Source organism: Corvus cornix, chromosome 10 (genome assembly GCF_000738735.6).
Source record: "Corvus cornix cornix isolate S_Up_H32 chromosome 10, ASM73873v5, whole genome shotgun sequence".
Lineage (NCBI taxonomy): Eukaryota > Metazoa > Chordata > Aves > Passeriformes > Corvidae > Corvus > Corvus cornix.
In genome coordinates, this window is record NC_046340.1 from 14,851,695 (window position 1) to 14,877,338 (window position 25,644).

The window sequence follows — 25,644 nt, forward strand, 5'->3', positions numbered from 1 at the left end:
TTTTGTAGTTGTTACAAAACAAGCCATCTATTTTCACACTGTGAGCAACAAGAGATTTTTGCACGCAGCTTTTCCATTTTCATGTAAATGGATTATGATTGTGTGATACATGCTTTATAGTGCATGTAATTAATTCACGTTTGAAGTCTGATTTATGGATTTCCCACTTTCGTTATAATTTTAGAATGGCTCAGTTCCACAGTAGAATATACCTTTCTGAATCTATTGGAATTGTGTTTCACAGCTCTTAAATAAGTTGGTTTTCAATGTTAGCTCAGTTGGTTAGAACATGGTGCTGATAACCCAGTCAAGGTTGTGGGTTCAGTCACCGGATGTGACTGCCTTAAGTCACTTAAGAGTTGGACTTGATGATCCTTGTGGGTCCCTTTCAACTCAGAAAATTCTGTGATCTGTGATTTGAAAATTATCATCTTGCACAGGGAAAAAATCTTATGTGTGGCAAAACTTCACTAATTATAAGTTCTATTGTAAATGCAACAGTCTCTGCTTTGCTTTAAATAACAAAAAATGTATACAAATCATGTAAACAGCATTTATTCAGAAAGAAGTGCAGAGTTAAGCCACAGCACCAGATTTCTAAAATTTATTTGGACATATATTGGCATCTGACACCTCTAAACATCATTACTGGTTTAGATAGTAGAGTGTTTATGCCATATTTTGCATGTGTTTTGTGTTCCTTCAGAAACTTGACACTAATAAAAAAGAGCATCAACAAATGCAGCATTCAGCAGTTAACACTGAACACTTGTCTCCCATAAAGCCCTGTTCAATGGGGCCACTAGATGGTACTGCACTACAGTACAATTCCTTGGCTGCCTATTTGAAATTATAACTGTGAATGATTATTTAGAATTGTAACAATAGCATAATGATTTGTTTTCCTAGACACAATACACACACACACGGAGACAGATACAGAGGATACACACAGGACATTTAGAAGCATTTCTCGGTTTGATTTGCTAACATCGCTAATGAGTCTGTGCTCCTTACCAACCCATGCAAATGTAACTTTGATGTTTCAAAGGCATAGTGGCAAACACTTCCTTTCCTTCATTGAATGTGGCAAACTAAATTCATAGTCTGTGTTTCCCAGAGAAGAAAAAATGGCATCCAAACACAAACCAGTGAAGAGTATGAGCCCAAAATCAGAGATATGATAATTTTCACACTTCAGGAATTTGGAATTCCTTGCTGATTTGGAAACTTTCATACCCATGTTCCATATGAAGACAGCAAAATTAAGTGCACTGTAGTGGTAAATCAAGCCCATGAAGTGAAAACCTAATAATAAAATGCCATAGATATTCAAATGTTTAGGTTGTATTTGTTTGGCTGTACTCACTCAGTTCCAACAGATTAATATATGATTCCTTTTTTTGGATATGTTTAGGAAAACAAATTGTATTTCTACGGACTTCCTACTCATATTCTACAGTTTCCCTACTGAGCTGCTGTATTGGGTCTTGGGTCACAAGGCTGTGTACTGTTAAACTTCCTTTGCTCTAAAACACTTTTTCTATGCCCCAAAGCATTCCTTTAGCAAAGGATATTAGTGTCCTACCTTCGGTTTGAAGTTAGATTTCTGAAGTTCATTCTTTTTTACCTGTGTCTGATCCCATGAAAGGGGGTATGTTACACGGGGGTCAAATCAGATGACAAAGACCATAGGTCTGGACTGCATATAGAAAAAATCCCTCTCAAGAAGAACTCAGTTAATGCAGAATCTTGACAGAAATTGCACAGTCCTCCACTGCTGGGAAATGCCAAATAATCCACTCACTTCCTGCCCAGTGTGTCAGGCACAGAGGAAGGCACAGACTGGGTTGATCAGCTCTCGCTGGTGTGCAGATCCCAGCACAAGGGACAGAGCATAGCACAGAAGTGCAAATGATTCTCATGCAGGAAGTCCAAGACAAGGGGCCACACAGCTCCCCAGCACCTTTACAGAGCCATGCTGAATACCACGTTCCCCTGCAACAAGCCTTCAACCATGTGAGCACAGGGACAACCCAGAGAGAAGTCACCAGTAGAATTCTGCAGGGGATTGATTTTCCCTAACAAACTCGAAAATTGATTGGAAGATCTTAGCAGTGAAGTGGAAAAATTTGCTGAGGATTTACTCAACATAGGATGTGTGAGAGCTGTGCACAGCACTGTAAATGGGCCTTAAGATTAAGTAACTGGTTAAAAAAATGGCAGAGGAAATTTAATGCAGATAAATGTGAAATTATATACGTGTTCTTGGCTTTATTCATAAAGGGGTAAAGTCTGAGTTGCCTGTTGTCACTCAGAAGTGAAAGTTTTGGATTGTGACAGACATTTTCACAAAAACATCAACTCAGTGCATGGCAGCAATCCAAAAATACAAGTGTTTTTTAGGAAAGGAAAAAAGACCAAAACAGGAAATATAATAGTCTATAATGCCACAATTTGCTCACACCTGGAATACTGCGTGCTGTTCTGGTGCTTGCATCTACCTCATCTTTTCCTACTTCCAGGGATTACTTAGAGAAGTAGTTAGTCCTCAAAGGAGGTTTTTGGATGTGCTTGGAGTACAGAGCTCCTTAATGAATGGTCCTGTTTTCCTCTACATCTGAATGATTTGTAGTGGCAGTGGAAACAGAAAAAAAATCCTGCTCTCCTGATGAAATTTATGTGGGAAGAATCTGTAAGAGAAAATTCTCATGGATTATGCACCTCCTCATGGATGGTATTCTGCAAGAGAGGATGCATTGAGCCAATGCAATCAAGGATCGAGAAAAACAGCCACTTCTTGCCAGAAAATAGTGAGACGAAACCTTGACTGGCTTCCTCCAAACACCTGCTACTTGGCATGCCCAAGTCACTGCCAGTATTCCTGCCTTGAGGGTGCCATCCCTAATTTTGCCTGTATTATCAGGGCAAATGTGTTTTGCAAACTAGAAGCTAATACTACAGGTAACATACATATGGAAAGGTTTTATTCAGGTTGTGCCTGATCACAAGTGTTTATTGAGGTTCAAGAGATTAGATTTTAATAAACCAAGGGACTGCACTCCTCTGTGTCTTTACTACCTGGTATTTTTATGACATGCATCAACAATACAAATTAGCCATGACATACGTAACAATTGTCACCCTTGGCTTGTGGCTTTTGGCATCACAGCAGTCATGTCAAGGTCAATTCATCCAGCAGCATTGGCTCATTTGACAGGAAGCTGCTTATCTCAGTTTGGAACCTGGAACAGATAAGCCGTGGCTATAGACAGCAGTAGAAAGAAGTGTAAAAGAGAAGTGAAGGATGAGAAGAGCAAAGGAAATAAAGAGCTCAGAACAAGTGTCTTTCCCAAGTCTTTTGGATATTTCGACTTTAGAAATACCATTTAAAGCTCTTTCCAGTCTCTTATTGTAATTTCTTGCAACTGTTGGCACATTAGCAGTTATCAGACCCTGTAAGTACAGTACATCATAATAAAGACCAGACTCTTTCTTTAGTAGCCTGCTCAGTTCAGGGTAATCTACATTTCCTCCATATAAATGGTCACTTCAGTAAACTGCTTCCCCTGCTACACAAAATGTAAAATATGAGAAGTTCTATGATAGTATAGATAACTAAACTGCTCTTGTGACTGAAGCAGCAGTTGCTTGTGTAAGTACACTTTTACAGATTTTTTTTTTTTTTCCACATAAGATACCAACTGTGGCAACCATTACCATAGCAATGCATTATGTATGCTTCCTCGCACAATATCCCATGTCTCAAAATATCCAGACCCCTCTTATCTATTCTCCCTGAATTTTGCTTCCAACAAAACTTGATAGAAAGCTTTTGGCCTTGAAAACGTTTTTTTCTGATCATTGAATTTCCCTAATTTTTGGCTTTTACAGTTAATTACTGCAGCCTCTACCTTATTTTTGGCTATTCTTGGCAAGGAATGGCAAAAAGATTGTTCTTTGCATCAGAAAACGTCTCTGGGAGCTGTGATGGGGCTTCTATATACATCTTAAGCCATCTCTTCACTAATCAGAGGAGCCTTTTTCCATTTCCTGTGCTTCCCAGGTTGGCACTGTTATAGCAGACCGGACACAGACAGGGCTCGGGTCTTACAGCTGCCTTTCCAGTCACCCAGCAGTCTTGTCTTAAGATGACTCCTGCCTGCTCTAGTGGTTTCCTAAGGGTTTTGATACAGGTTAATGAAATGGAAGTCTCAGGTCTGAGAAGGGCTATGTGAGAGATGAGCTGGAGCTGGCAGTGTGCATTCCCACTGTCACTGTGCTCATCTGTCACTTGGGGGATGTACATATTCTTGCTGTGATTTAGTTTACATTTAAACCAGTCTTTTAGTAAGAGATCATAACACAATGACTGCATCTTAGTAAAACCTTCTCACAGAAGCCTTCTGTCTTAAGTCTTGGCTATACTTAGGAAGATTACCTCTGTAATATTAATAACATATTCTTTGCTACTGCCCAGCCCCAACAGCACTGAATCATAAAATTGCCATAAAAATATTTCTTCTATGACTGCTGTTAGCATATGCTCTGCTTGCATACTGAGGAAAAAATGCATTGAACTATATGTAATAACATAATTTTGACCTTTTTGTCATCGCAATACTTCCATAAAGACATAGATTGTAAACACTTCTAGGTCAGAATAAATCTCTATCAGTGTCACCTGGGAACTCCAGGCACTGAAGTCCTGAAGTAACAATACCACCAAGAAACAGATACTCAGTTTATGAGGGGAAAAAAAAAAAATCATTGTTGCTTTTGGTATCATTTACTATATACGTATTTAGTACAGTGTTTGGGAAAATTTGTGTTGTATGCAGCATGAATAGTCTTGCAAATGTCAGCACAAAGTTCTTGGAGTTCCTGCAGTGAGAGTAGATGTAGCTGTTTGCTGTGCAAGCTAATGATTTCTCAAGAGGCAGAGAGCTATATACACAATCACTTAAAGCAGCATTTCAATTAATCAAATTACTTTTCTTTTTCCATGTCATTTAAGACTGAGCTGGGAATAAAGCAAAGCATTAAACTGAGAACATTTTTATACAAGTATATTGACCCTGATGGTCATTCTTCACTATGTTTTTAAACCAAAGTGGAATGTTGAACAAACATCCACAAAATTGCAGTACAGGCACTGCAATCTTCAGTATGTTTTATAATGCCAGAGGAAAACTGATAAATACAGAAATAGAATTATTAATTGATTTTAGAAGGGATAATAATAATTTGTAACCAGTGTTCAATTTCAAGATGCATTTAATGATTTTTGAGACAGCTATACATTAGTCTATGTTGGCAATGCAATGCTTGTACAGAAATGGCCCGAATAAATTTTCATTAATGGATCAAAAAGATAATATTATCTTCTACTTACACCTTTTTTTTACAGTGTATATGTCACAGCCAAGTAAATGATCTTGAATGCTTAGATTCAAGATGGTTTCTTTCCACAATAAAGTTTGCATCGTAGCTTAGTGTACATTGAAGAAGACTTTCACCTCCTGTTTAACCTCATTTATTGACATAAGTAAGCACACGGGAAAAAAATACTAGGGTAATAACATTCAAGTTTTGGGTTTTTATTAAGGAGTTTAGAATCAAAAGTACTCCTTGTATTTTAAAAGCCTTACTTTACTGAAGTAATAACCATGATGGTTTTATTCATTGGTTTGCATGTTCATTTATGGACACAGTCATAAAGGAGATGAATGGAATTGCCTGCAAGTTAATTTGGCCTATTATCTTTACTTCTAAATTTATAGGTACCAGGGGAGGAAAAAAAAAGAAAAGTACTTGCCAGTAATACAGAAAGTTTAGTAAGAACTACTGGTTGGTTGTCTACAGCAGCCAAAGTATTATGATGCAGAAAGAATCTATTGGAAAACTCCTCTCTACTGTTCTCTGTTCTTTATCCCAAAAAAGAAGAAAAAAAATCAGTAAGAGCAAAATTAAAAATACAGGCAAAATATATTATTAGTTTAATAAGCAAAGATATCTTTCTACCTGAGTCTGAAAAAGGGACTGTTTGATTTAGACTAGAGATTAGGATAAGAAAAAAGGCAGGTAATAGAGGATATGAACCAAACAATTAGAAATCTTTTTTTTCTTTTTGTCCTGTGACAAGGCAAAATGAAGTCTGAAAAAACAGAGCAATTAAGTATTATCTTAGCAAAATCATAGGTAATCTGTAGAATTAATTGCCACCATATATGATCAAAAACATTAATTTAATGGGATTCAGAACTGGATTTTATTTTTGCATGAGTAACAGGAACTTCTATAATCTTGCTAACAGTAAATTTCATTTCCGTACCATATTATAAATGCACATCTATCAGAAGAGTGTTCAGAAGAAACATCTTCTAGAAAGAGTTTACTCTTACTAAAGTCCAAAGCTAAGGCAGCTGTGCTAAATCAGGTAGAACACCCCACCAATTCTATAGGGGTGATGCAGGAAAATAAAATCTGTGCTACTCTGCAACATCTGCACTGCTTTACAAGAAGAATAAAAACAACAATGCAGATTAAAATGACAGCATATGAACAATCATAGCCTACACCATATTCGCTGAAATAACCCTGCAGCATTACCTGAAGAATTTCGGAATTCAGTGAATCCTTGTCTACTGGTTCTGCGTTCTGTGGAGATTTGTGTTCCACTGTGCCAACTACTCCCATGGCTTTAGTAAGACACAATCAGTCAGCTGCTCCAGGAACCATTTGGTCCTTTATGTGCACTGGTTCTTATCTCTTCTTTTCTTCTAAAGGCTACTTTCTCAACACTAAATAAAAGGAGTAAAGTAAAAATACTGATTGGAAGTTTCTGTATATTTCTTAAATTTTATAATGTCCTTAGAAACCAATGATGTGATTTTGCATAGAAAATAAAAATACTTTGACTTTTCATCAGATTATATTTCAAAATAATATAGTAAGATTTAAATTAGTTATTTAATGTTAAAAATTAAACACTTTTTGTCCTAGCATTACTGAATAAGTTTTTTTTTTTATGATTTAAATACCACAGAATATCTTAAATATGTTTTCTGATAGATCTGGGGCACCAAGGCCCTTCTGGACATTTATCTCTGAAATTACATTGAGAGGAATAAACAGCTGTCGGGAATATAAATGCTAACTCATCAGAATGCTGACTCAGTGCTGTAGAAATCAAAATATGTTCATCTACTGCAGAGGTAACATGTCATATACCAACTAGTCACATTTTGTCTTGGCCAACCTAAAACCAGTTGAACAAAAATGCTGGAGCAGGGGAGTGGAAATCAAATTATAAATGGGAAAAATTCTAAGGTCCTTGTAAGTATCTGTGATATGACTGTAAAAATAGAATCATAGAATAGTTTGGGTTGGAAGGGACCTTTTAAAGGTCATCTAGTCCAAACCTCACTGCAGACCAGGTTGCTCAGAGCCCCATCCTGCTTGACCTTGACTTTTTCCAGGGACAGAATATCTACCACCTCACCTGTGCCAGTGTTTCACCACCCTCACTGTAAAAAATTTCTTTGTTCCATGTAATCTAAATTGACTCTCCTTCAGTTTAAAACCATTACCCCTTGTCCTATCACAACATGCCCTGCTAAAAAGTTTGTCCCCATCTAATAACCCCAAAAGTAACCATCACAGTTGGGATTTGTTAATTGGTCACCTTCACTGGCAAGACCCCCTATTCTTCTACAAGGATTGTCCCTTGAATTGTCATGTGATTTAAGGTCCACTTCTGATTTCTCTGCAAGTAATAGAATTTCTTTGTTTTGTTTAAGCCGGATTTAGCAATGAAGGACCTGAATCCTCTGCAATGCCATATTAATACTTAATGTCCCATTAAGGACATTGGTCCAGTTTTGGCACTAAGTATGAGCTGAATGCTAGTAACTTTTTGTACTAAGATTTATTAAGGGTGGAAATCTGTTACATGAGAAAATGATTGTATTTTACTAAATATACTGATGTTCTGCCAACAGATGTGAGAAGGTTGGAGATTTTTTTCAAGTTTTGTTCTGGTAATAAATTCTGTTAGGAAAATAACTGCTATCTAGGGATTATGTCAGGACTTTTTATCCAGATTAATTTTATCTTTGATACTTTGGGTCAACCCTCTTGACTTCAGTTGAAGCTCTTTGCACTCTGTGGTGAAGATTTTAGCTCAGTCTGGAGTTTTATCCAAGCAATTGATGACCTGGACTAGTAGCCTGCTGTATGCTTTCTGGTGGAACAAAATACCTTACATTTAATGCATTTCTTGCTTAATATTTCAAAATTGTATATACATGTGAATGTATGTCTATATATCCCTAAAACAATTTCTGTAGCTGCTGATATCCCCTTTTGTATTTCTTTAGCCATCTGCATCTGGCACTCTTCTGCCATATATCAAGGTTGATATCAGGCATCAACCTATACCTTAGAGGAGGATAAGCACCTAATTCTCTGGATATACACCCTGCCATAGGTCCTGCAGCAATGCTGCAAAGGAAGAATTTGCTTTTCAAAAGTATGACCCTGGGCATTACTCAGCAATGATGGCTGTCAAAGGGAAAGAACAAAATACAGCGAAAAAAAATTTCTTTTGAAATATGGCATTAAACCTGGAAAATCTTTCCATGGAAAAAACCCACCCCCCTGCCAAAAGAGAATCTAAAAGCAGAAAATCTTAAGCACTTCATGAAATGAAATCTTTCTAAAGATAAAAGATGACAGAATACAGATCTATTTCTTAAAGAAATTGAAATATTCATAAAGACACACTACAGCACAAAAGCATAGGCTTCCATTTTAAATTTTGTAACCTCAAGCTTAATTCCTTTATTCATTTCAACTCTTCAAGCAATCAGAATTTCTCAAGTCAGAATCTTTCCAGGCAGCTGAATTTCTCTGCTGGGCTCCTTGATCCTGTGACATCTTTGTCATGCCTAAGTTATCGTGCAGTTTCACAAGGGAGCCCCTGGTTCTGCAAAATCCAATCTAGAGGCATTGTTTTATTGCCCTAGGTAAAGTAGTCTTGTTCTGTAAACTGAGTGAAATTTTCCCTGTACTGGCATGTTAGGCCTTCTGGTTCCAAATCATCCAGCTGTTACTAATCTGTTATGTAGCTAGTATCTCTTCGTGCTGTATGATCTACGAGCAGCCAACATTTCTGCATATTTTTATACATCAACATGCTTAATAACTTGTAACATTATAAAATACACATGCAGATATTATAGAACAACACTGCAACTTGGACCTACTTAAGACCACAGCATATTTACTTTTGGTTTGAGGAATTACTTAGTCAAGCTGGTCCTTACCAGCTGGTCCATGGACATACCTTGTTAAAAATCTGTGAAGCAACTTTTAGTTATTATAAAATAATTACCATAACTTAAACTTTTCACTTGTTGTTAATATATTTAGTGTCCTCATTAAAAAAAAAATAAAAGATGAACCTCCCTTCATATAATTCTCTTTTCCATTTTTTTATTGCTACAATCTTACATGAGAAGGTTAAAAGGAACTTTTTCTTATTACACTCATAGGTACAATATCTCTGATCTTGACTCCTAAACTCCCTGACTTACAAAAGATTTGGTAGTTTCAAAGATGGTTATCTCACCCGACTTTCACATCTGGCACCAGTATCAGCACAGACAGAAATAATCTGAAGCAATTTAACTTCGCATTCTAATTCCAGCTTCTGTTAATAGCCTTTCTTCAGCTGTTCCACTTCCAAATTAACTTAGGATTTCTTATGTCATGGTAGTTCTAATCCTTCTAGTTAGGGGCATGTTATCCAGTGGCAGCCCCAGGACTAGATTTGCACCTTATCTGCATACGTTCTTTCTGCAGAATTCAGGAGAAATGATGGATTTGTGCTTATTTTGTATTAGCAACTTCATTTTCATTGCTGCTGTAAACATAGATGGGGTAGTGGCTTATTTCTGAAATGGATTTTTATCTTGAGCAGTCCTGCAAAATATAACTTCATTTATGCAGAATTGGCCCACGGCTTCTGATTCTGTGGTTTAGCTTTCTCGTTTGTATTTGACAGTAAGATTTGGATTTGCTACCAATCCCAGTGAGACAAGGCTCCTCTTCTCACAGCACTGCCTGGATTATACAGTTTTCTTCCATCTTTCCTCTTGACTTTCTATTGCTCCTTTAATTTACCTCTTGCAGTCATGAAACTATAGGAGTTTCATAAATTTCCCAGGTTCCCCAAACCTTCTGTTATGAACTTTCTGTTCTGAATTTCTCATTCTCTATATCAAGTTTATTCTCTATCCCTTTGGAAATCTGGTCTCTCCTGGGAACATACACCTTCACATTTTACCCTGCACAAGAACAGTTAATGACTGTCCAGTCTCAGCTCTGGCATTTCTATTTGGGACTCTGGAGTAATGAAGCCTGATTAAGTATGGTTGGAACTATATGATATTTCTGTACAATAAAAATAAAGATTGAACATATTTTTTTGGGATCAGCTCCTCAAATAAATCTGTTGCCTTAGATCTTTCCTTCTTTAAAAGTGACTTTTCTTTAAATCCAATGAGTCTTTCAGATAGGAAACAGGGTTGATACTCACTAAGGTCTGACTCTAATTTTTTTCTGATAGCTGTCTTTATATCAAGCAAACAGAACTCTGTTTTAAATCAGTGTTAACTCTGAGTAATAGGAGTGCCAGCGCCACAGGATAATAAAAACCTAGCGCAGAGACATTGCTGTCATGGAGAAATGTTTGGTTGTTGCATTAACTAATAACAATAGATGAATTAATCAGTTTCCTTTTCTTCATTGCCAACCTGGTAGACTGTGATTAAGTTCTCTGCCACTGGCCATGTTGTGGGGTTTATTTTTGTCTTACTTGCTTATGTGTCTATTTTTCTTTTGCCAATACAACCCCCACTCTATTCTTAGGTCTTCATAGACATCTCCCTATAAGTGTTACACTTGTTATAAAGCCACAGTCTCCTTTGGGAGGCATTTGATAATTCTTTTTATCTAGATCACTTAAAATCTTCAAAGACCAGCTGTACCTGGGTATTAATGCTCTTTCAGAACCATATGTTTCCCTTCCGCACAAAACCCATGTAAGGGGGACACTTACATAAAAATCTTGCTGCAAATTATCACTACTTGCTCCTTCTGTAGGGGATAAAGGATGAGGGACAAGCAGGAACACATGGTTTTAATCAAAGCATGGAGTACATAAGAAAGACTATAGGACATTTAAACATAGCTAGAGTTTTTCTCTCCCTTCCTCAAACCCTCCCCCAAAGTAATGGTAAACACTGCCTGTGAATAACCCCTGTCTACTCAGCTAAGTAGAAATACAAGCAGTACTTTTGGAACCAGGCACAGCTGGTTTTTGCTCAATGTGTTTCTCAGTTACAGAATTCAGAATGTTATATACTGTGCTATCTGTTGCTACAGGCAGCATACCGACATATGATGGCTGCCTGATAAAGAAACATTAGATTACCCATTTATCCCACTCTGCAGAATTTTGAAACATATTTTACATATGGCTTTGGCCCACTGGCTTCCTGTACTTTACACAAGAAAATATGCCATTGTTATTAGTACAGACACAGCAAAATAAAGGCAATATGCAGCAGGTAGGAACAAGAGGATCATTTAAGTTCATTTTCAAAGTTGTCTGATTTCCTGGGTTTGTTCATCCCTTTAGTATCATTCTCCTATTCTCCATGTGAGTTTCCTTAGAACTTTACGAACTTATTTCTAAAATATAGGTGAGAGGATATGTATTCCTACTACAACAAATGCAAAAAAAGGAACAAGCTTTATAAACCACATGTAAACTTTGTTCATATAAACAGCTCAATTATATGTGTTCCATTAATTATTCAGAAGATTACAGAAAACTGGGATGTGCAAATCAAGTGACGGTGCTTCTCTTTTCTCTGGGTTGACAAAAGTAAAAATAAGTATATATACCACAGTAACTAACAGTGTCTGGTAAATACAGTGAAATTACAAAATGAAGAAAAATACCTGGGGAGGGGTGAGTTTGCTTCTTCCAGTTGTTGGCTGTATGTCAAACGCACAGGACAATTTATGAGTAACTTCAGCGCTGCTGCTGCTGCAAAAAATGGGAGACAGCATTGTCATTTTGTGTAGGTGATACAAGATGAATTTGTTCTTTGTAAAACACTTGGAACAGACTGCAAAGAAAAAATTAGCTTACGATATTGGAGAGGGAAGCATCAAAAAAAGAAAGCACATCAAGGCTAGCAAGAAACTCCATGAAAATGTCTCAAGATGTTTCAATACTGGGTCTGCAGAAGAAGTCAAGATGAAATCTGTAGTGCTTTTATATGGGTTGCTTCCTTACTAGTCTCTTTCTATTCAATGCTAGCCAGAAAACATGTGAAGAACAAGAATGTCTCTTCAAGGTTTCTTGATTGAAAATAGCAGAAAATATTCTTCTCTTGTACCACCTAGTGAAGGCCAATTGAATTCAAAGGACAAGTAGCTGGTTGCTAGACTAAAGCATGCTAATGACATTTGGAGAAACAAACTGAGACAAGAGGTGATAAGATTATGTACAGTAGGTTAGAAGAGGACATAGAGTAATCTTAAAATAATGCTATATAGTGGAGCAGGAATGTTTGTCACTGGTGCTTGTTAGGTGTGTGAGCAGATAAACACAGTATGACAATACCTTTGTAAGGGAAAAGCAGTGTCTCTTATTTTGATGTTCTTTGTAAAAGACCTATGGCAAAGAAAATGGAAAATGCAATTTCAGTCTGAAGATTATATGAATCTTCAGATAACATTTGTAGCCAACTCCCCCAGAAATTCATCAATCTTGAGGTTGTATTTATTCACAATTATAACTCCTTCAGAGACGCTCATACAAGAGATGACAGAAATGCAGATGAGATTCTATGCATTATATTTAATTCTATCTTATCATATTCACTTAGAATCTTAGCTATGACCTTGAATTTGGTTGTATTTGTAATACAGTTCACCAGAGAGAAGCTGAGCTTCTACAGCATCAGATTTGTCATGAGATGTCAGATGTCTGCATCAAGTAGGACGGCAAGTAACTGAGAAATGACATTGGTGCTACTCTAATCTTAAATCCATCAAGAGAATAAAATTCCTTGCAACCAGAGCAGCATCAGAATACTTATGTAGAACTTCTCTTCTTTGCTACTGGACAACTATTCTGCTGCTATGCTGAATGATTTTTCTAAGTGTGTTTTCCATCCATTAGAAATTTTTGAGATTCAAGTTGTGTAAGAGAGTTTAATGTTTTATTTTGGTGGAATAGCACTATTTTGTCAAAATTTACAGAAGTCAGTAGGAATTACAAAGATAAATACCTTTGATTGGATGACCAGGTAAAAGATGCAATACAATGCTAAGACACCTATGCTTTCAGAAGTTGCAGTAGAAAAGATCATTTGAAAATAATGCAGCTTACTTAGAGATGTGATCATATGAAAATACAGGAAGGCAAGAGCAGAGTCTATTTCTGTTTTGTTCACGGTACAGATACCACAGTAATAATATTTCATAAATGCCTAAGACAGATGGTATGTATGTTTTTTGCATAATAAGATAACCAGAAACTTATCTATTGAATGGAGTAAATCCAATACCACATGATCCACCTTAATTTTGGCTTCAGGTTCACAGGAAACCTTTCCTCTGAACAGTTGCAGAGCTTGTGATTTATTGCTGCTGTCACAGTGATGTGCACAGATCACCAGACTGAATGTGTGTTGCAGTGACTACTTGCAAGTGTTGGTATTTTTGCTTTGTTCCTACAAACACTATGTCTTCTGTCTTCTAGATCTATGTTTTCTTTTAGTGACAGTGTACTCTGGTACACATTCAAACTGTCAGCACTGCAAAACGCTATCTCTAGCCACTGCGAGGTCACTCACAATGAGTGGAACATCATCACTTTTGGCTACATGAGCAGATAAGAAGCTTGATGTTGTTAATTCCATTTGAATAGTCACTGCTATTTATTTGTTCCATTGTGTGGTCACTGCTTTATTCATTCTATTTGCTTGTCACTAAGGTCCAGCAAAGATTTGGAGGAGGAACATCACACTAGATTTGTGTGAGAAATCAGCTGGTTTTCTTTAGAGAAGTTCTCTGGCTTCTGTAGTGTTTATATCTTTCACTTGGGAGTGAGACCAATGAAGAGGTGCTTTAGCTGCTTGGGCAGTTGTCTGGAAGATAAGTGCAGTGAGTTTGAGAATGTCCTTGATCATTATCCATTAAGCTATGGTCTTTTTACTATGTTCTGGTTTTCAAATCTCAGTAGTGTTGCAGATGGTTCTGAGGAAGGGTTTGCACTACGGCAATAAAAGGAATAGATTTGCAGAGATGTTCAGGGTGCCAGGAGAGATGTCTATTTATGGCTCTAATAGTTAATCTTCAAAATTTATCTTTTGTACATTATTAAAAAAAAATTCACAGAAAAAAAGTAGGATTCTTTAACTAAACAATAAGCACCATTTCCATTTTTGTTGTATACTCTCTTGGGGCTCCAAAGTCTGGAGAGCCAAAGAATAGCTCTCAAGAAACCACAGTACTGAGTAAGAACCAGTCAGTTTCCTAACTGCTTGGGTGCTCTTTACATGTAGATGGTGGGCAAATTGATTACTTGGCAAGAGAGCAAGTGAGATCTCAAACCTGGTAGTGTGTAATGAGAAAAAGAAAAAAAGTAGTCGGTTCTAGTGAGAAGAGTCATTATCCCATAACTCTTAACATGGTGCATGCTGCCATTGCAGTCATGCAGATCACAGCATGACAGATCTCAGGACAGACACCATCTAGGTCACCTTCAGGAAATCACTCATGAGAAATACTGTTCCCAACACTCAGCAAAATGCATGGATTAGACCATGCTATCAGACCTTCACATGGTATAAAATGATCACTTCCATGTGGCCTTATTCATTTTTGCCAACTGAGTACACCTGACCCTAACATGGTCTTGCTTTTTCTTTCAAATCTCCAAGCAAACACGTTAAATAATTAGAGGCAAACAAAAGGAAAGAACAGAGAGTATATTAAAATATAACTTTGCTTCACAGCTTTTGCCAATTTGTTTTTGAAACATGTTAGGAAGTAGAAATATTACAGTATCAGAAAATACTGATGTGATGACCAATTTTAAACTGGACAAATAAAATCTTGTACAACAGTCTTGTGCAGGCTTCTGGTTTTTTAATGTCTAAAAACAAGCAAGAGAAATATTATAAAAACCAGGAAAATGTTATATAAACTGCCATAATGGCAAAAGCTGATTTAAGTCTATTTACTTTACCAGACAAAACCTTACTAGTGCATTATTTGTGTTATTCTTTTGCTTAAAACCAAGGGACTGACTCACACCACACCATACCCCACCCCACAACGCAAACCCAAAATTTTGTACTCTCTGCTAAGGGACGAATGGCAAATTGCTTAATTACCTCCATTTTCTCTTTTGTTATTCATGCTTTGCCCAGGAAGGAAGGCCTTATGCAATTTGATAGCATAACATCAGGAATGCCATAAAGGCAGTTTTATTTTTATACTGGGGCAATTAAAAAAAAAATTGGTCTACTCACAGCAAATTTGGAGCCAGATCATCTATGCCAAAAGTATCAATAACTGCAGTGTATAAAAGAAGCTAGAATTGATTGTTTCTTCTCTGAAGCAGAGGACAGAAAATTGCTTATTTGATATAAAAATTTGGTTTGTAGCAAGATTGTTGATCTGCACATGAATTTTTATTGTTATAAATGACTAGAATCTAGAAAAGTCTTGACACGGGTTAGTAAAAGATAGATGAATGTACATCCCTCATGTATTCGATGCAGTAAGAAAAATACTTGCTTGATATTCAAAACTACATGTAGCTAGAATTAACAGATCTGTTCTTTCTTTTGTATTTGATATTCTTGAAAGAAACTAAAAAGTGTTTTGTATTCTTCATTTCCATACACCTGAAAAAATGACATATATTAAATTTTTTTCACATTGAAAATATTGGTCCAATTTAATATAAATTTTTTTTAATAAAAGAAAGTTGAATTGGGATACAGAGACATATATTGTCTGAAGTTAGGCTTCCATAATTTGAAACATTTTCAAAACTTGGCTCAAGAGTTCCTTTCAGCTGATTTTTATCTCTCTCATGAATTTCTTTTTTTAATATATAACCCTTCTTCACACACACATCCTTAACGGGAGAGCTCTATCTCACTAGGATGTTACAAGTGCTACCTCTGCTGTTTCCTCAAAATTAAACACTCAGTGACTAAAAGACCAGATCTTGCAGATTCTTAGCAGCATGAATAGTTTTGTTTTTTCTTGAAAATATTCATGTTGGACTCTTGAAAGCTTTGTAGATGCACACTGTAACCCAGTACTGTATTTTGAATTTCCAGTGTGACAGGGTACCATGGCCCTAGGGATGGCATCACCTAATTACTAATGACAGCAAAAGTGACATCATAGGAACCAGTCCTTCACCCTGCTGTGTTCAAGCTGATTCTTTCACCAGGTGGAGTCCCACATACCAAAAAAATTCCCTGCAGCATCAAAGTTTTTGCTATTACATTTAACTATACTTTTAAGTTAGCTTTTCATTTCTTAATGTCCATCTTTTAGGCTTCATTTGTGTATCTTAAGTTTTATGATCTATGAGAACGTTACAAGAGACAGGTATACAATAACAGTATAATCATTTGGGAAGCAGATCTGAAATCTGAACCAAATTTTCATGTATGTTTCCCTGGAATTATAGGAACATTTGAGGTGTATTAATACTGGTAAATATTGAGCACTTAGATCCTTCATCTATGTTGTAAAAATCTTGTTTAGCACTATTTTATCATTTTTACTCCTTGTTTTCATTGTATCTTTTATTTGGACAGGACAATGAAAAGAGCAGCTTGTAGTCCTTCAGTTGTTAAAATTGTTTGTAGTTAGTTCCACTTCTTTCTGGCCCAGAAAAGAGTAATACTTGAACAGTAATAACATTTCTGGGTTGAATTGTTTTATTAAAGTTGTGTCAAGAAAAAAAAATTATTAAAATCAGACTTAGCATGTTTTTTAAAAAATTTGAATAATTACCATAAACAATATCCCTGTAATGAGCTCCACTGACATTTTTTGTGTTCTTTTCATAGTAGATTACTGTATACTTGCCTCTAATTATAGCAAATCCTATTACATTAATTTTCATTGTACTGCTAATCTGATTAAAATAGCATAATATTAACAGTCATACACATGATAATGAGAACAGCTTTATACACTCTAATAAGAGCAACTTTCTTCTTGAAAGTGAAAAATTATTTTCATATTTGTAGTAAGTGCAAATATACAGCTAGAGATATAAAACGGTCTTCAACTCACATTATAAACAATTTCAATACATTCAGGAAACATCCAGCTAACCTTCAGACTTGTATCTTATGAATGTGGAAACTTTCTTATCAGCATTTAATTAAAGATATTAAAGATGCTAAATAAGGCTCTGAATTTATAAATTTCATATTTATAATATTGTAAATAAATGATAATTAGATATTTTTATTTATAACATAAAAATAATTTATAAAATTAGGCATGTTTATAAATTTTGGCAAGAGAAACTCCTTAAATTTTAGTAATACTCTCTGTCATTTTGATCTACTTATCCTGATGTGTACAGGTACCGTGCACAAAACTCACCACTGAACTGAAAACAAAAGGGGCAAAGCAAGTAGTCTTTCCAGACAACTGAGTGCAGCCATATGAATTGGTCCTCGTTCCAGATTTTTCACAGTGGTTCTATAACACATCTACCACAGCAGTTCAGATAGCCATATTTTTTTCCCAGCCTGCAATATTCTGAATTTTTGTTTTTCAGAATTTTACACCCTTCCTCCAGGGAAGAGTAATTATCCCCTGCTTTTTACAATCTTCCATTTTTTTTTAACTGTTGTGTGCTTGGAGGGTTCCCCATCGGGCATAGCATCTAAAAATGAAAGCTATTAACAACTCTACATCCCAAAATCATAGCAAGGCCTGATCACACCTCACCTCAGAGTTACAGAGGCTCACAGCTCTACCAATACGCAGTTAGCAAGATTAATTAATTAGATCTTTGTGTACTTAGACTGTGATGTGTTGCAGATGGCACTTTATTCCTTAGAATCTTTTCTGGGAAGCGATGTTACTTACGCTTCTCTTTCTTTTGCATCTCACATTGAAATTGTACGCTTGGTGATTTCTTCCCTCCAGTAGTTTTCTACATGAATAAGCTGTATCAGAGAGCACTAATGGAATTCATGCATATGCTTATTTTTTTCTACATTAAGCTTATTTTATCCTGTGAGAGGGTCATGCTTGTCAGGCATAATGTGATATTTGGATAATTTTGACTTAGGGTAGTTTTCTTTTTTTTTTTTTCTTTTAAGAGTAAAATCTTAGCATTACAAGCTTGCAAGGAATGGGTATATCTAAAATCACTGGACAGCAGCTGTACAAGTCCACTTTAGTCTAGCCTGAATTCCTCACTTTAATAGTATTCTTATTTTTGCAGTAATTTAAAATTTGGTTTTAATAGTATAAAGCAATTCCACATCAGACTTGGTAGAGCAGCACTAACACTATGTGTATAGAAAACCACTTCTAAATGCCCTGTAATTATATAGTATAACAGGGATACTTGCTCACAAGTTTCTTGTAAATATTTCAATTGCTTAATTTAGAAAACCCTTTCTTCTTGCTAATCCACAGTAATTTTTTATTCTGTGAATAAATTCTCTTAAGATATTTTCTTCTTCTGAGAAAACAAGGTGAACATTCTTTCCTTCCAAAGCAAAATTATTTACTTCTTTTTATTTTGGCAGCTCAAATGAATGATCAGGATGAACAGTTTCAGAAAATGCAAACTAGTTTTAAATGTCTGTGTCAGTTCACTACTGTACCCACTTAGACCCACAGTTCTCTGCCACCAGCCAAGCCAGTCTCTCATGAGGACACTTCAAAGAAATGTGAAAACTTCCCTTTGTGTACACTGTCAATTCCACAGTAAAGTGTGATAGGAAAATTCCTTCAGGTGTTTTTGTTTATTTTTTATGATGATACTGTATTTATCTCTCATATATATTTACATAACCTTCACTTAATATGTATTTTATGAAAAAAAGCTGTAATAGGCCAGGTAAAACCCTTTGCATTATTTTCAATAAATACATTAATGTGAGTACAAAGAAACCGTAGTAGATCAGAAAAAGTCACATAATTATGTATTTTAAATGAAGTTAGGAAACACACAAACACACACACTTCTTGCTTACTTCTGAGGAGGGAGAAAATAACCCCCAGAGTCATTGCATCCGACAAACTTGGAGATTTTGAATTGCTTTGCCTTTCATAGATGTGATTCGTCTCTTTTTTTCTGGAAAGGAAATGGAAGATATAAAAAGTTTACACATGACAGATTGAAACAGCAAGGAAGTCGGTTACAATAGCTTTAATGGAAATCTTTATTAATATTATTACTATAACTGACTAACTATACAAGTTCACATTACTAACAACTCCTGCAGAAAAAAACCTTCCTTAGTAAGTAGGCACGTTTTGATTAAATTACAGACAGAGATCAGTCAACTAATGTTGTGTTTTAATGTCACTACTGTATTCTATCAGTCTGGGACTCTGCCACTTTACCAACTGAACTGTGTAATACAAAGTTCCCAAATCATATTAAATACCACAGAAGCATAGAACATGACATTTATCAAGATTTTTTTATCAATCATTGGAGTAAAAGTCAGCAAGGGGAACAGATTCATCCTAGAAGCAAACAAAATGTTAATTCTTCAGCATACACAGTAGCACAGTACTGAGAACTATATGGAACAGATCATGTAATGAAAAGTGTCTGTTTTATGCACAGTACAGATAAAATTAAGACTATCCTAAGATGCAAATAAAAGACATTATTTAATATTCCATAAAACCAGCAGCAAGTTTATTTAATGTTAGATTTAGTTCTAATAAATTTTGCAAGCCTAAAAATCAATGCAACTGAATGCTAGAAATGTGCCATTAAGGTCTAATCTGCCCTCAAAAGTTGCCAATGCAACCATTACATTACTAATAAAGATGCCAGTTATTCTGGTAGGATTTTTTTTTTTTTGCCAAACAGTAGCTTATACCGGTTTGTTGAACAAAGTAAGCCACATCAGCAAATAAAAAGCATTTTTGCTTGTTCACTAGCACAGCAATGCCAGTTAGAAGCGTAGTTTCTTTTTCCTTACATTATTCCAGAAAAACTACATTATCTGAAGTAATTTAAGCATACCTAAGACTTAAAAAGTGCATTTCTATAGTGTCTCCAAAGTCTTTTGAGTCAGACCTAAATTTCCGCTCATCCTATGAGCACAGTCAAAACTGACACAAGTGAAAGTTTGAAAAGGATGGCACCTAGTGACAACTGGCACTACAGGCTTGTGTGATAAGGCTGATGATAACGGAAAGCAAGATAAGGTTCCGCAATCCCAGTGACAGGCTTACTGAAATCAAATCTAGAAGAGGTAGATCATGCTGCCAAATCTTGCTTTGCACTCCCTGTAATTTCATATATATACTATCAACATTAAGATGGAAAAAACAAGAGGCACAACTTAGGATGAAAATAGCTTTACACCACAATTGCGCTTCCTCAGTCTTAGCAGCTGATGGGAGCTCCCAATGTACAACTGCCTCAGTGGCACCCTCTAAGTTGCAGTGAGTCAGTCTCCTGCTGCTGACAACAGCCTAAAATCACCATGGTGTGGGCCGAGATGATCACACACACTGGCATTAAACTCTACCTTCTCGGGCTCCTTCCATGGATATTCTGCATACACCACTGTCCCGGTGTAAACATACGATCATGGGTGGAGCTGTGCCAAGAGCACATCCACTCAGTGTAGCAGGCATACACAACATTGCAACCTGTAGCTGTGAAAGAGCAGTCTGTTCTCTGAGCCAAGAAGTGCATCAGAAGGTCATTCTGGAGACAGGTTTCAGAAGAGGCCAGGGCATCACAGACTGTAAGAAATAGATTATAGCTTGTTCTGAGGTAAAGCCTGCAGCTGAGTTACCTGAGCAAATAAAATTAAGAAATTAGTATGGTTCTGCTTGGTTTTGTACTGAAAAAAGCCCTATGAAACAGCTATATTAACTTAACAGGAATTAAATTGCTTTTAAAACACACACTAGGTTCAAAAAATGTTCCAGCTTTCTGCAGTGAAGGACAGTGTATTTAGACAGAACTGGTTTGCATGGAGAACAGCAAATAGCATCAGAGAGCCTCTCTTGCAGGGATATCTACCTTAGAAATTTTGGTCTTAGCTCAGCAAACAGGTCCATGCAGGGCTTGGAGCTAACAGTGGGATGTCCGAACGCTTCCCCTAATCTGGAAGTTGCTGATTGACTCCTGTTAAAAATAGGCTGGTTGTCCGAAAGGCAAGAAAGACAGGATCTTTTTACTCTTTCATCATATATGTAAAACATTGGTGCTTAAAGTAAGATGTTCTGAAAGGCAATATATAATGGAGCCACACTAAGAAGGAACAGGTACAAGAGAAACAGAAATAATGCCAATTAAAATTAGAGGATGAAGTGTCTTCATTAATAACTGTTTTTTATACCTGTAATGCACATCAAGAAGTACAGAAGATGGTGCATAAAATGGGCTTAAGTTAATTTGTTAATACGAGATGCATGTAATTTAATAGTTGAAAACTATAGAGCTAAATTTGGAGTTACTGTCATTATTTAGCAAATTTAAATAGATTTAGGAATCCCTATTGAATTAGGAACAGGAATCACGTTACAGACTTTTAAAGAAGTTTTGAATATACACCCACGCTCCATTGTAAGTCTTTATGCAAGGTACTGTTACCACATTTCTTAACTCTTTTGTATATCAATACTAAAAATAAACTTATGTCCCAAACTTGCAATGTAAAAGTGAAAAACAGTGTTTTGGGATTCTGTGATACACAGTCCTTTTACAAAGTAAAAACCTCCGACAGCTTACCTGCTTCTTCCAGGCTTATCATCTTTCAAATAAACTTTGCTTCCTCATATCCATAGATTGTCTGATCTACAAAATTTCTACCACTACAACCAGCTTAGGACTAGATTTTTTTTTCAAGAATTTCTACATGAGGTATGTTTTTCTAGCTGACAGGTGTAACATTCATATACTTAATAATAACAAATAACATTCAATATCTATACTAATACAGTCTCATCATTATTTTAGTCAGTACCTCCTACCATTTTAAGGTGCATACTATTTTCGTAATAGTATTGCACAAATGTAAATGACTCTTTCAATTACAATGTCTCTAGAATTCTGTTAATGTTGTAGAGATCAAAATCCAGCCCACACTTACTCTCTTATAACATGTGTGGGCAACAAGAGTTTTTTCAGCCAGCTAATGATGACTAGATACACAGGAGAAAGCAATGTGTTCGTTTTACAGTTCTTGGTTTTAAGGCAAAGTAAGAACTCTACAGGTTTTCAAACTAATTTGATACACTGTGTATATAAGATATATACTTACCAGTTAGCATGCTAAGAGCATTGTTTAAGTACAACAATTAATGCCACCTCCTTAATCTTCCTAATCATTTCAAGTTAGCCATCCCTCATTGCTTGTAATGCCTGAGCTCTTCAAGTCAAAGAGCCCATTAACAGTATCTTCAGAGCTGGAGATGTACATGCTTATACTGGACATCAAGCTGCCATTTGAATTTTTTTAAGCATTTGTGACACAGAATTTCAGGACATTTGTGAACATCAGATTTCTTGGCTGAAAATGCAAAGCCATTTAACTCATTGACTACAGTAATGCAACTATTGTGTTTCTAATTAAAATCTGTTGTGCTTGTTAAGTATTGCATTTATCTTCTCTGCTTCCTGTGTAGTGAACAGGCCCAGGCAGAATGCAGCTCACTGCAGCCTTGAGGTATATATTACACATTCACACACACACAAAAAATCACTGAAACGCTCATCTCTGAGCCAAAAAGTGACAATACTATTCACATTATTTCTTCCTAGCTGACAGTGCAACCTCAGGCTCTCAACTCAGGGTAAGGATTACAACTCATACTCTTCACATTATAGCAGCTTAATGAAAAGTTGTCCCTTCAGCATGGATTTGTTCTTATCTGCACTCCGCAAAATATCTATCTACGTGCTTAAACAGGGTATCCCAGGCCACAGTATTTCCCACCACCATTGATCAACGTGTCCAGCTAAGTGCTACCCCTCATTTCAAGGATGTTTGCACTGAGGGTCTCCAATCATACTGTACGAGATGATAGAACTTACTCCAAATGCACTTCTCAGACACCACAGTCTTCTGTTGCTGTTAGTGCTGAGCTTGAGGAGGAAGGCAGAGAACAGATTAAAGCCATAATAACTGTGTCACACCTCAGGCCATGACACAGTTACACGTTCAGCTATTTGTGCTTAAGCACCCAGAAGGTGGGCACCCCTCTAAAACAAATTTAATACTTCGGCTTTATCATCATATGAGTCTCAAACATGTTCCAGTTGCTTTCCTCGCATGGGAATAAAAAAAATAAAAAAGGGGTTGCCTTCCGGTTCCCTGTGGCCTCACCAGGGTTTTTAAGTGCGGTTCCCCGTGCAGGTGCTGGGGGTGCCTCCTATGGTCCCGCGGCGGGAGCTGCCTTCCAGCCGCCCTTCCTGAGGGAGACTTGGCGGGATGCGCTGTCCAAACCTTCGCCTGAGCACTGCTGTCGCCCTCATCCTTAACTCACCCGTACCTATCCTCGCCTCGCTTCACCCCACCCTCCTGCTGACCTTCCCCCTCACGGGGCCGCCCCGGCAGGCGGTGAGGCGTTTGCCCCGGAGCTCGGTTATTGCTACCTTACAACCGACACCGTTAGCCGGGGAGGCGATTAAAATAACATGGGGCTTCTCTAGGCGCTAATGGGATTAGAGGCGAGGCCGGCGAGGCGCGGGCAGCGCTGCGGCCATGGCGCGCCCCTGATGGCGGGAGGGCAGCGCGGCGGCTGCGCCTCATGGGTGGGGGCGGGATACCCCAGGTAATCGGGGAGGGCTGCGGGGCGGGAGCGCCCCGGCGGCGGCAGGGATGGTGGGGAAGGCCTGCCCGCCCCGGGGGCGAGGGGGTGCGGCGGTTGCCGCCCAAAGATAGCCCAGGTGAGGAGAAGGCGAGGCGGGGGGCCTAGTCGGGGGCGGGCAGCGCGGGGTGGTGGGAGCGCGGTGGGGGAGAGGGAGGCGCGGCAGTGGGTCGGGGGAAAAAGCGCGAGGGGCTGCGAGGAAGGGAGTGCGACAGCGGGAGGAGGAGAGGAGCGCGGGCCCGGGGGAGGGCAGAGCGCGGCAGGAGGCGGAGGAGAGCGTCAGCTGGAGCGGGGATAGCGGGAGCGCGGCGGGAGGCGGAGGAGGAGAGCGTCAGCTGGGGGCAGAGATAGAGGGAGTGCGGCAGGAGGAGGAGAGCGTGAGCCGGGGGGGCAGAGAGAGAGGGAGCGCGGCAGGAGGAGGAGGAGGGGAAGAAGCGCGACGCAGGGACGGCAGATGCCTGGAAATAAAAATTTGATGATTGCATGCAGCGGCTGGAGAGACTCTGTCGGTGGCGGCGGCGGGGACGAGGCAGGGACAGGGGGGGCGACGGCAAAATGAAGTATCAGAAATACCTGACTGTCTTGCAGATGGCCATAGGGGTGACCGCCTCCAACAGGGGCAGTCTGATGCCCCTAAAGAGGAAGCTGTGGTGAGTAGGCACAAACGGGGCCGCGAGCACTGCGGGCCGGGCCGAGCGCGGGCCGCGGCGGGACGGGCGGGCGCGGCGGCGGGGGGTCCCCGCGGACATGAGGGGCGCCGTGCCCAGACCCGGCCTCCGGCTCCCGGCGGGCATCGCCGGGGCACAAAGTTCCCGGCGGATTCGCCGCCAGCCGTGTGGAAACGCAGGGAGGCGTTGTTGGTGCCGGCGGAGCTGTCCGCGCCCGGCCCGGCGGAGGACGCGGCTGGAGCAGGCTCCGCTCCCGCGGGGACGGCGCTGCCGGACCCGGCACAGCGGCAATGGCAGCGAGGGCTGAGGCGCGGGAGCGGCTCCGGCGGGGACACCGCTTGCGTGACAGCCCGAGTGTTGCCGCCGATGTAGCGCAGTGTGCTCCCGCCCCGGGCTGTGCAGAGCCGGGTCCGAATTGCCTGCCCCTGCTGCTGCTGACAGGTGTACCGAGAAAATGCGAACAGGGAGACGCAGGTCTGATAGATTAGTGAGCGCCAGAGGTAGTGCTGTTCAAATACGGTCATTTTCCCCTAAACCCTGCATTTCCCCTTACTGATTCCCACTCCTTTTGTGCTTGCTGATTGTGTGCTGAACTGATTTTTCTGGATGAATCAACAACATGTTATGAAAAATGTATTAAAGTACAGTGGTGTAATGTGGGTGAGTAGGGCACTGACAGGCATATGGCACTGCAATACCCAGTCACTCGTGGGCGGGCAAGAGCCCACTGTTCGCTCGATGGGAGCCGTGGGACGTGTGTCATCATCAGGACAAATAAGGAGGAAATATGTGAACTTCTCATCTCAGATAT

At 38.6% G+C, this 25,644-nt stretch overlaps 1 protein-coding gene and 1 long non-coding RNA gene across 15 annotated transcripts in view; one reads left to right on the forward strand and one right to left on the reverse strand.

Annotated features, from left to right (window-relative positions):
- Window positions 1-25,644, forward strand: part of TJP1 (tight junction protein 1) — a 190,353-nt gene that overhangs the window by 6,780 nt on the left and 157,929 nt on the right. The window contains exon 1 of one of the 11 annotated variants that reach the window (XM_039558020.1): window positions 24,617-24,815. The exons of 8 other annotated variants lie outside the window; for them this stretch is intronic. In XM_039558020.1, the coding sequence (XP_039413954.1) occupies window positions 24,649-24,815 (167 nt within the window). In that variant the 5' untranslated portion in view covers window positions 24,617-24,648. Of the gene's footprint in view, window positions 1-24,616; window positions 24,816-25,644 lie in introns of those variants that run through there. 2 more of the 11 variants (XM_039558023.1, XM_039558021.1) reach the window with 2 other exon arrangements.
- LOC109143430 lies at window positions 256-24,842 on the reverse strand. Of its 4 annotated transcripts, none has more exons than XR_002043582.3 (6): window positions 21,374-23,673; window positions 20,871-21,090; window positions 19,350-19,450; window positions 12,034-12,121; window positions 6,613-6,803; window positions 256-3,245 (listed from the first exon to the last, which is right to left on the reverse strand). It is a non-coding gene; the product is annotated as an uncharacterized LOC109143430 (long non-coding RNA). The 4 variants fall into 4 exon arrangements; XR_005602836.1 differs by lacking the exon at window positions 256-3,245 and adding an exon at window positions 23,682-24,391 and having other exon boundaries at window positions 5,303-6,803; window positions 21,374-21,478; XR_005602837.1 differs by lacking the exons at window positions 256-3,245; window positions 21,374-23,673 and adding an exon at window positions 24,739-24,842 and having other exon boundaries at window positions 5,303-6,803.